This window comes from Carettochelys insculpta, chromosome 5 (genome assembly GCF_033958435.1).
Source record: "Carettochelys insculpta isolate YL-2023 chromosome 5, ASM3395843v1, whole genome shotgun sequence".
Classification (NCBI taxonomy): Eukaryota; Metazoa; Chordata; order Testudines; family Carettochelyidae; genus Carettochelys; species Carettochelys insculpta.
Genome location: NC_134141.1, coordinates 40,937,982 through 40,950,214, shown reverse-complemented (window position 1 = coordinate 40,950,214; position 12,233 = coordinate 40,937,982). Strand labels below are relative to the sequence as shown.

The 12,233-nt window shown below is 42.4% G+C and overlaps 1 protein-coding gene across 1 annotated transcript in view; it reads right to left on the bottom strand.

The window, feature by feature from the left end:
• Positions 1-12,233, bottom strand: part of HSD17B4 (hydroxysteroid 17-beta dehydrogenase 4) — a 123,569-nt gene that overhangs the window by 93,096 nt on the left and 18,240 nt on the right. The window contains exons 9-11 of the mRNA XM_074994996.1: positions 12,108-12,199; positions 10,344-10,368; positions 7,982-8,110 (exon numbers count right to left, since the gene is read on the bottom strand). Of these exons, the coding sequence (XP_074851097.1) occupies positions 7,982-8,110; positions 10,344-10,368; positions 12,108-12,199 (246 nt within the window). The remainder of the gene's footprint in view (positions 1-7,981; positions 8,111-10,343; positions 10,369-12,107; positions 12,200-12,233) is intronic.

Sequence of the window (12,233 nt, the reverse complement as noted above, 5' to 3'; positions counted from 1 at the left end):
ACAGCCCCTAGACCTAGGACCATGCAGAAGAGGACTACCCTCCAACCCCAAACCTCTCCATAGGCATAAAGGTCCATACACAGAGCCCTATTAAATTCATGGTCAATTTTGTTCAACGTCATGGTCGTAGGATTTTTAAAATAAATGTCATGATTTCAACTAAGTAAATCTGAAATCTCATGGCATTATAATTGTAGGGATCCTGACCTAAAAGGAGTTAGTGAGGGTCACAAGGTTCGGGGGAAGACATCAGTATTTCCGAGCTGCTGTTTCTGCTGCTGTTACTCGGGGGAACTCTGCCTTCAGAGCTGGGCAGCAGGAGAGCAGCAGCAAATAGCTCTGAGGGCAGAGCCTCTGCCAGCAGCATGGCAGTTAGAATGGCATGGTACAATATTCCCACCCTTATTTATGCACTGCTGCTGCAGGCAGAGCTGGGCCCTCAGAAAGCAGTTGTCACTCTCTGGCAGCCCAACTATGATGCATCAGCATAGAAGTAAAGGTGCCTTGGTACTTATGCACGGCTGCTGCTGGGGTGCTGCCTTTGGAGCTACGCGCCCAGCCAATAGCTGCCATTCTCTGGCTGCCCATCTCTGAAGGCAGGCACAGAAGTGCTGCAATAATGCAATCCCCCTCCATTAAACTTGCAAACCCCTCACAACTTGCTTTTAAAAACTGCTGGTCTCTGCCACAACTAAATCTGTACACTACAGTGTAAAAAACTATTGAACAGTCTCATTGAGACTATTCAAAGGAGTAGATGTACCATAGGCAAACCAGACTTCGCAGTCTGTGACATGTTTTCATGGCCGTGAATTTGGTGGGCTCCTACCTGTACAGCACCGTCCTGTCACCAAGCCATACAAGACTGGGGAAAGAAATTTTCCAGGTAAAGTCAGAGAAATACAAGCTGACAGGATCAAACAAAGAGAGGAACCACCTGCAAGGAAGACCATGGGCCACCAGACACAAATGGTATCAGATTGCACTCTGTGGTTAATCACTTATGGTCTTGTCTGCTCATCAACTCTCAGCTCCAGTTACAACCCACCCTCTCCCTCTCAGTTTCTACAACTTGGTCTCATCTGCATGCCCTCCACACTCCCCTCCTATCTCTCCTTCCTCCTCTAACCATTCTGTCCCACACTCACTCACCCTGTGTCCTACTGAATGTAAATAAAAATTAAAAGTCCCAGAAATTTAATTTTTAAAATCCAAAAAGGAAAATAAAACACAGCAGAACATCATTCTGTTCACTTTGTTTGTATGTTATATCCTCTTCCCCACCCCTTATCTTGTCTATTAGGATTGTGACCTCTTCAAGGTAAAGATAATCGTGTTACTATAGTGCCTAACACAATTAAGCCCTTTGGTACTCTGGGCCAGGAGTGAGCAAACTTTTTATATCGGGCCCCACTTTCCATCCCTACAACTGGCAGGGGCCCCCCAACCTGTCTAATGTAATCCATACTGATGGAAATTTCCATTATGTTCATATGAAAAAGAAAACCTCTTGGCACATGTAAGAAAATAAGTCTAATGTAAAAACTATATTAACTGGTATACAAACATGAACACACAAATATAAAAACAGTAACATATTTCAACATTTTTAATGAGTTGGAGGAGCCTGAGACCCAGCAGAGGATTGTGCTGCACCTTGCTTATGAAATTTCACATCCCTCCATGAGGGGGCCCACCCCCACTTTGCACAGCCCTGCTCTTGACAATAGTCGAACACAAAAACAACAGAAAGAATGCAGAGGAACACAAATTAGAGGAGCTAAACAAAAGTGATAGGCAATTGGCTGCTAAAAATCATCACCAACAAAAAAAGTCTAAACAACACATCCACGTACAACTAGATTGATCTTTTCCTTCAGTGACTTGATTTAGCCATAACACAGGATCTGGTCCAAGAGGTAACTATTACAGGACCCCTTCAAAATAGCGACCATAACATAACAACAGTTAATATGCCTGTGCTGGGAAGAGCACCGCAACAGACCAACACTCTGGTATTTAATTTCAAAAAGGGGAATTACACAAAAATGAGGAGGTTAGTTAAACAGAAATTAAAAAGGTAGAGTAACTAGAGTAAAATCCCTGCAAGCTGCATGGAAACTTTTCAAAGACACCATATTAGAGGCCCAACTTAAATATATACTCCAAATTAAAAAACACAGTAAGAGACCTAAGAAAGAGCCACCATGGCTTAATAATGATGTAAAAGAGGCAGTGAGAGATAAAAAGGCACTTTTTAGAAAGCGGAAGTCAAATCCTAGTGACGAAAATAGAAAGGAACATAAACACTGCCAAATTAAATGTAAAAATGTCATAAGAAAAGCCAAAAAAGATTTTGAGGAATAGTTAGCCATAAATTCAAAAAATAATAGTAAAATGTTTTTAAGTATATTAGAAGTACAAAGCCCGCTAAAAAAGCAGTGGGGGCCCTGGACGATAGAAACATAAAAAGGAGCAATCAAGGAAGATAATGCCATTGCGGAAAAACTAAATGATTTCTTGCTTCTGTCTTCACGGCTGAGGACGCTAGACAGATTCCCAAATCTGAGTCGTCCTTTATAGGTGACAAATCTGAGGAACTGTCCCAGACTGAAGTATCATTAGAGGTGGTTTTCGAACTAACTGATAAGCTAAACAGTCACAAGTCTCCGGGACCAGATGGTATTCACCCAAGTGTTCTGAAAGAACTCAAATGGGAAATTGCGGAACTATTAACAGTGGTTTGTAACCTATCCTTTAAGTCAGCTTCGGTACCCAATGATTGGAAGACAGCTAATATAACACCAATATTTAAAAAGGGCTCTAAAGGAGACCCTAGCAACTACAGACCAGTAAGTGTAACGTCAGTACCGGGCAAATTAGTAAAAACAATAGTAAAGAATAAAATTGTCAGACACATAGAACATGATTTGTTGAGCAAAAGTCAACACGGTTTCTGTAAAGGGAAGTCTTGTCTTACTAATCTATTAAAATTCTTTGAAGGGGTTAACAAGCATGCGGACACGGGGGATCCAGTAGACACAGTATACTTAGATTTCCAGAAAGCCTTTGATACGGTCCCCCACCAAAGGCTCTTATATAAATTAGGTAGTCATGGGAGAGGAGGAAAGATCCTTTCATGGATTGGGAATTGGTTAAAAGACAGGAAACAAAGGGTAGGAATAAACGGTAAATTTCCGCAATGGAAGGGGGTAACTAGTGGCATTCCCCAAGGGTCAGTCCTGGGACCAATCTTGTTCATCTTATACATCAGTGATCTACAGAAAGGGGTAAACAGTGAGGTGGCAAAGTTTGCAGATGACACCAAACTGTTCAGGATAGTCAAAACCAAAGCAGACTGTGGAGAACTTCAAAAAGATCTCAGCAAACTGAGTGATTGGGCAGCAAAATGGCAAATGAAATTTAATGTGGGTGAGTGTACGGTAATGCATATTGGGGAAAAAAAAACCCAATTATACATACAATATGATGAGGGTAAATTTAGCTACAACAGATCAGGAAAGGGATCTTGGAATTATAGTGGATAGTTCTCTGAGAACACCCACGCAGTGTGCAGCGGCAGTCAGTAAAGCAAATAGGATGTTAGGAATAATTAAAAAAGGGATAGAAAATAAGACGAAGAATATCTTACTTCCCCAATATAAAACTATGGTAAACCCCCATCTTGAGTACTGTGTGCAGATGTCTCCTCACCTCAAAAAAGATATACTGGCACTCGAAAAGGGCAACTAAAATGATTAAGGGTTTGGAACGGTTCCCATATGAGGAGAGGCTAGAGAGACTGGGACTTTTCAATCTAGAAAAGAGGAGACTGAGGGGCAATATGATAGAAGTATATAAAATCATGAATGGTGTGGAGAAAGTGAATATCGAAAAGTTATTTACTTGTTCCCACAATATAAGAACTAGAGGACACCAAATGAGATTAATGGGTAGCAGGTTCAAAATTAATAAAATAAAGTTTTTCTTCACACAGCACACAGTCAACCTGCGGAACTCCTTGCCAGTGGATGCTGCAAAGGCCAAGACTCTAACAGAGTTTAAAAAAAAAAAAAAAAAAAAAAAAAGAGCTCAATAAATGTTTGGACATTAGGTCCATAGACGGATATTAGCAAGGGGTAAGGTATGGTGCCTAGCCTTTTGTCAAAGGCGGGAGATGGATGGCAGGAGACAAATCACTTGATCATTGTCTTCGGTTCACCTCCTCTAGGCCACCTGGCATTGACTACTGTCGGCAGACAGGATCCTGGGCTAGATGGACCTTTGGTCTGACCCAGTATGGCCGTTCTTATGTTCTGTTCTTATTTTGAAACAGATTAAAATTGGAAAAAAAAAAAAAACCTCTCTCAGTGGATTACAGAATGGTGGAAAGCAAACTGGAATAGTACTTGGACATAATTTTGGAAAACAATCAATCAGATTTACTTTGCCTGGTCAGATTACCTATAGTTTGTAAAGCTGCATCTGTGGACAGCAATCCCTGCAGTCATTCACAAAATTTCATGTATGTGCACTAGGACCTCAATCCAGGGATTATATAGGCTAGACTGATGCTGTGGCACCCAGTCACGAGCAGTGCCCTGTAGGTTGGGAAGGGAATCACTGGGTGAGCAGATTTTGAACAGAGATGACTGTATTTGAAAGAGATGATGTACTGCGTCAGGAGCTCTACCAAACATTCATAAATCATAATTACCCACTGAGAAAGTTAAAAAAGACAGGGCCAGATGAATATCCAGAAAAAAAAAAAAAGTACTCCAAGATAGGCCCAAAAACACCACTTGTCATTACCTAAAGCCCTCAACTCAAACCACTGCAATGCATCATTAAAGACCTACAACCTATCCTAAATCATGACGACACACTGCAGAAGGCCCTAGGTGACAGGCCTGTTCTCTCCTACAGACAACCTCCAAACCCTATGAAGATTCTCACTAGCAACCACAGGCTATACAACAGTAATACTAATTCTGGAACTTTTCCTTGCAACAAGCCCCGTTGCCAGCTTTGTCCACATGTCTATTCTGGAGATGATATCACTGGACCTAACCACGTTGATTACAGAATCGGGGCACCTTTTCTTGTTTCTCACCTAATGTCACATGTGCCAGCAATGTTCATGCACTATGTATATTGGGCAAACTGCAAACACTCTTCACCAAACAATAAATGGACACTGAGCAGACATCAAAAATCTCCAAGTACACAAACCCATCAGCCAGCACTTTAATGGAGTGGGCCATTCTGCTAAAAACCTGAGAGTCTGTGTTCTGGAGAAAAAAGAGACTAACAACTGTCTATAGAGAGAATGTTCAGAACTAACATTCATATTCAAATCTGACACATTAACAAGTGGTTTGAACAGGAACAGCAATTAGCTGACCCACTATAAGGACTCTTCCACATACTTTGATGTTTCCCTTAACACTTAACTTCCCCACACCTCACCCGCCTCTCTCTGTCCCTTCTGATCTGTCAACCTTGATGATAATTTTTCTGATTTGTCAACCTTGGTAACAATTTTGGACTTCTGTGCTTCATATATTGAGTCTGTTCTGGTAAGTCTACAGATCTGAACAAGTGGGTCTGTCCCATGAAACCTCATCACCTAATAAATTATTATTAGTCTTTAAAGTGCTACATGAGGGCTTTTTTGTTTTGATAGAATATAGACTAACATAGCTATCTCTTTGTTACTTGTCTCAGGAAAGGAATAGAGCCCCCTAAAGGAACCCACATATTCTGCCCCTACACAGCAGATGGGTGAAGCAATTCCAACCAAGGCATCATGCCAAGACATCACTATCCTCTGCCCTAACCGGTCTTTTTTTAAACCCGCCTTTACCTAGCGTTTAACTCCCACAGACAGTGTTAGGCATCACTTCGTTTAAAAGTCTTGTGACACTGGAAGAAAATAATTTTGAATAAAAGTCCCAAAATCAATATTGTCTTGAAACAGGACTTGTTTGAGATGTGTACTTGTTTCTGAGCAATATTTTTGTCTGGTAGAGAAAGCAATCTCCCTGGAGGATAGAGATTATGATTTTCTCTGTTTGTACAGTGCTGAGCAAATCTAAGGTAGTAAATACATAGTTGTATCACCCTGAAGAGAAGTAATAAAATCAACGTGGCAGCAGAAGTTATAGAACCAATGTGCAAGCATTTTAATATAAAGGTGTTTCCAGCTCAAGGAGAGAGAGATTTGACAGGGCCAGGACTGACAAAAGCAAGATCACATAGCTCTCAATAGCTCTCCCTAGCATTGTGTTTTTGAAGAAACTAAGAGGAGCAATTCCAAGAAGAAAATGACATGAGATCAGCTGGGGAAAGACAGTGAAATTTTGCACAGATGAGTGTGATGCCCAAGATGAACTGTGACAAGCCCAGAGAGCAAGACAGTGCAGTAGCTGAGGTATGAGATGACTAAGGGATAGACAAGGGCCTCTGTAGGGGTTAATTGCGGAAGAACTTTGTATGCAACAGCATAGGCGTGATGGGGCATATACTCCCCTATATCCAATTATCCAGATGCAAGCCTCAGGAAAACACACCGCTTGAGTTAAGTGATGGCCCCATTGTAGCAAAACAAGTTATAGATAAGGGTAAGAGGAAGGGCACAAACATACAGCCATCTTGCATGAACAGATGTAGCAGCCATGTAAACAGTGTCAAAGAATGGATCAATACTTGACAGCTAAGCACATACCTTAAATGGTAATAAATGACCTATAGAAACTGCAGAATTGCAAAACAAGGCAGGACAACTGTATACAAGCAACACAGAAAGCAATGCAATTTAAGGCACCTGTGCCTCAGACAAGCAGATGAATTCCCACTTGTCCACAGCTGCCCGGGGTGCCCTGCTGTCAAACGGACATAAGAAGCCGCTTTCCTGTTATGCTTAAGAAACCGTAATTAAGGGGTTGGTTAAAACTTGTCAGATAATAAACTGATGGTACCTACAGATATCTGGTCAGTGTTTTTGCACTCGGAGAACCCAGTGTCAAACCTAAATTACTCTTGCTGGCAACAGCAGCTATAGTAGGAGTTATGAGGAAGACACAGATTTTAGAAACAGCACTTTGGCCCACAGAAGCCCAACCAAAACAGATGAGTCACCTCTAGTAAGCTATCAGCAAGCATATGGGAACAGTTATTCTTTTTAAACTGGTTTCTCTGCATTATTTTCATCTTAAGAATAAGCGTGCTTGCTTACAAAGGGCTGCTTGATAACTGCTAGCAATAGCAGTAATAGCCTTTGAAGAGAAAGTCAAGAGCAGATTCTGGCCTGTTTATGCAGTTTCGTTTGCTGGAAATATTACAGTGCAGGAAGGGAACTGCATTGCCTAGAAAACCGCATCAGGAAGAAGAGAGATGTAGGTCTCTGCCCAGGAGAGAGGAGTTGGGAGCCTGAAGTGGATGCCTTTGATGAACACTGAAGAGAAAACACAGGTGCAGTTGCAGAATTGTGACAGAAATCATTCTGGATAAGGAAGCTAGGGAGATCGCAGCCCCAGAGTCACGCCAGAGGACCCCAAGTCCAAAAGCTCTTCCCAACAAAAACTTCCAACAATAACCCAACATTCCAGTAGTGAAGGGAACACATTCTTATTAACAGATTGCTCCTATGGGTAAGATACAACTACCTTCAATCTGACAGTAAAACACAGAACTCACAGCAAAATTGAGCACCTGAACCAGGAAACCCTTAAGGAACAAGACAAACATTCTGTTTCATATTTTGCAATTAACACAGCAATGGTGTTAAAAAGACCTGAATCTACTGAAGTGTGTGATGATTTATGTGATACAAATGAAAGGAAAGTTATACAGATTCAGCAGACTATTTCTTTGTAAAAAGAGTAAAATAACCTGAAGTTTCTATAAATTGCTCTCAAAAAATGACATTAAGAGATTTCTTTTCCCCAGTCTGTTATATTGTAACAAAGAACTGCTTTACCTTGGATAGTCCGGAGCTTGATGGCATTATCAAAGTTACAGATCTTCTCCCACTTATCCCGCACGGCCTCTGGTGTCATGGAACGATCCTTCTCCCTGACAATGGAACCCAGGGATCGCTCCCAGCGCACTAATTAAACAGTGAACATAGGAGACAGTGTTCAAAGTGATGGTCACCAAGACAAACTGCAGAACCTCCCTATTTCTTAGAGTGCTTTCTGAGAGATAATTAAAACTCATTCCAGCCCTCCCAAAGGAGAGAAAAAAATCCTAGGTCAAAAACTCTGATCCACCCCCTCACAAATGCTGGGTAGTTGAATTTAAAATGGTTTTTGCCATCAGTTAACACTTACTAAAACATGAAAAATATTTTCCATGTGAATTTAGCCTTTGAACAGTACTTTTTCCTAGACAAGAGAAACTGATCCAATAAATCAATTTAAGAAGTTTATTCAAGTTCTGCTCTCATGAGATTTTGACCACTGCAGCGCCCCAAGATTGTGGAAGGGCTTGGAAAGCTGAATTACAAGCAGAAAACACTGTTGAGAGCATCATTGTCAGAGAAGGCCAGAGATAAGCGCCAGAAAGACAGCCATCTTTAGGACACTGAATCAGACATGCTTTCTGGCACAGATAATTTTACTAATAATCTCCACGTTTCAAATCTTCCTTTTTAGAGAAAATTATGGAAAAGGTTAAAATACAGCCAGCTCTGGCTTTCTACAGACTGCCTTGACTACTATCCATCTCAGCTTGGGAATGGCCACAAAGTCAATTAATGAGCTCAACTCTCTTGGATCGGTGATGGTTTCCAGGCTGATAATCTGAGCTCTATGAGCATGCATTTGCTACCATTTACTGTGACAGATTACTGAAAAGTTTATAGATCCTAAGGAGAATAGATGGAATAACTAAAGACTTCATTCTTTTCCCTTTGACAAGGCCCAAAGAATACTTCTGGGTGAATGGTAAATTGCCTCAAGAACTCTCTTGTGGAATGCACTACAAGGTTCTATGCAGTCCTGCATTCTGTTTAATGAATAGAACAGGCTGCTAATGAGGATAAAATGGCTTAAGAGTCCAGTTCTATTAGAAAATAGGTCAGAGCTGCTCAAAAATTTACAAAATTCAAAATATTTCAGCTAAAACAAGGACAAACTTTTCCAGAAAGTTCTCAAAAGAGAATCTCATTTTTCAGCCAACTCTAGTGTGGCTAATATTCAGCTAAGTTGGAGAAAACGTATACGTTTTTAAAAAAAAATTTTTGTAAGTTATAAGATGACTAGAGAAAAAAGGATTTTTTTATACACTGAAACAAGCTGCAATTCAACAATCAGTGCCTCATCATCAACAATAACTGTGGGCTCAGTGCTTGTTGGTGTCTGATGCCTCTCTCACTATTTCCTTCCACCTTTCCCTGTCCGTTGCGGACTGGCTTAGTTTCAAATAGACTAGCTCCGCACCAATCTACTATATCATCTATCCATTCTCTGTGGGGTCTGCCTCTCCTATTCAAACCGTCCATGGAGCTCGTAGAGGCTTCGTGGCAGAGTTAATCAGTGGCTCAGCAGACACTAATTGTTAAACAGAGGTCCAGATGTTGCCTGCAACTTTATTATACATACCTTTACGTGTATTCACTCAGGGTGTGTCTACACACGCACATTATTTCAAAAAGACAGGCCCCCTTTCGAAAGACAAGAGGGAACATCTACACATGCAAGGTGCTCTTTGGATTGGAAATCGGAGGAACACAGCTCAGACGTCGAAAGCTAGACCCCTACCCCGTAGTGGGATGAGTGCCCCCCCCTCCATTGAAAAACTATGTCAAAAGAAGGTATGTGAAGATGCTCCACGCCCCGCTCTTTCGAAAGAGGAGTCCTCCATAGCGGTGCCCAGCTGGAGCGTGGAGATGCCCCGCCCTGCAGCAGCAGGGCTCTATGATCTGCGCATCCAGCCACTCTTAAAACCGCATGGACCCAGAAACCCCGTGGTGGGAAGATAAGAGTAGGCAAGCTGCAACTGCATGAGCTGCTAACAGCAGGCCTGCTAAGCCGCCCTGATGACATCAGAGGCCACGTGGCCAGGACCCAGCAGCCTCCGGAGCCCCAGGGCCCCGCCTCAGAGCCCTCACAGGGTTCCCAGGAGCCAGCCCTGGAGACGGGGGCGGGGGAAGGTCATGCCACACATTTTCCTGTGCTAAAATTTGCTTCATCTATTCAATATATGCAGATCACTAGAGACCAAAAAACACTACCTTTCTTTATTACCAGTTATTGGAAAATGGACAAATGTGCAATCATAGGAGGTTTTGTTCTCATTAAATCAATCTATTTCAATTTATTACAAAACAAAATACTTACATTTACCAATCCATCCAGCTCCCACCTGCCAAGTAAGGGGGTTGGGGGAAAAACATCATCAGACTCTATCACAGAAATCAGTGAGACTTTTTGTTTTGGAAGCAAGCAAAACAATTCTCCAGAGGATATCAGCAAAAGTGACAATGCAAAGACTAGGCATATCTATACCATAATTAATTTTAATTAGTGATAGTTTTCCAAAGAACTGTCTACTAAGCCTAGGTGTATTAGTAGTTTAGGCTGGTAAAATAATACAAGAGTAACTACTGATTGAAGTCAATCACAATAACATACAGGAGACATATCTGTGTTTTTTTAAAGGGACAGTATCAACTTGGACTATGTTTCTTTTTACAAATAAAGTTAAAACTAGCTTCTGGTTCTAGACTGATGCTCAAGTTTCAAAATAAAGACAATTAATTCTGACTGCACATTGAGAGAATATAAAAAAGTATCCTATGTATAGTCTGCGAATAACTTTTACTCCTAGCATTCACAGCACAGAAACCACCCGTTTTTTAAATTTTGTCAATGCGTTGTCAGAGTAAGAGAAAACGAAATGTAGAAACATGGCCTGGGGCACCATAAAAGGTAGGCATCAGTGGTAGAATCAGACAGATCTAGTCTGTAAGCTACCAATACAGGAAATGTGGAAAGAAATATGTACATGAGACAGACCATTATAAAGATTTCCCTCACAATACAGCTACCTCAAAAATTAATACCACAAACGAATATTATACTACAGTAAAATTCCTTTAATCCAGCATGTCCAAGAGTGGACAGGTGCCAGATTACCAAATTTTCTGGATTACTGGATGTCACCATAACCCCCATGCCTTAGTTCAACACCACCGTTGCAGCCCACCACCTCCACAATCAGCTACAGCTCACCACCTCTGTGCGTCTCCAACTTCTTCTCCACCTCTGCGGGCTCTACGGTGCTCCCGGCATGCTCAATGGAGGAGGAAAACGGGCGCTGCTGCCACCCAGTAAGTGGGGCTCAAGAGGCTTGCAGAGGTCAGCACGGCCTGGGCTGGCACCATGGTGCTGGGGACAGCAGCTCCACAGGCTGCTTCACTGTGCAGCTAACAGACCCCTGAGAGCTGGGCCCTGCCCTGCCCTGCCCTGCTTGCACGGGGCCAAGCCAGTAAGAGGGGACCGGGTTGGTGTCTGCCGAGCAAGGGCAGAGGCGGCTGGTCTGTGCTGTGCTGAGCCGAGGGGGGCAGAGCCTGTTTAGGGCCCAGGCACGGCAGGCTGGTCTGGCAGAGGCTGTGCTTGTAACCCGGTGGCAGGTGCTGGCTCCCTCCATTCCCACACACCCGAGGCTGTTTGTCTTCATGTCTCAACACCTGTGTGGGGGGGGGTGCAAGCAAAATGGGCAGCACTGTAGAGCCAGCTTCTTCACCACCCTGCACTCCTCCAGCTTCTTCACCCTGCCCTCAACCCTCGTGTTTCTCAGGGGACTTCAAATGCCAAACCATGAGGATTCCTGGATCATCAGAGGCTAGATTAAAGGAATTTTACCGTACTACTACTAACATTTAACCACCTTACTTCTGCCCAGTCGATGTGACACACAAAACAAAAACAACCGCTGGTGCTACTTGCTACTGGGTACACATTACACCTCCATTTCATTCTCATCACAACAGAATACCACCACTCCAAAAAGCAACGCAGCTCTAGAACAGTGGCTACAACTGCAATGGATTACAAGAGAAAATAAACCTACAGCATGCAAGAAAGAAAAAAAGGTATCACCTCAAACAGACTGCCATTCTCCTGACACGTCTCATGGCAAAGCCAAAGAACTAAGGGAGCCACATACTCTGGTTTCAAGGCATCCACCAACTCTGGGGGGGGGAAAAAAAAAAAATTAAAAACCTA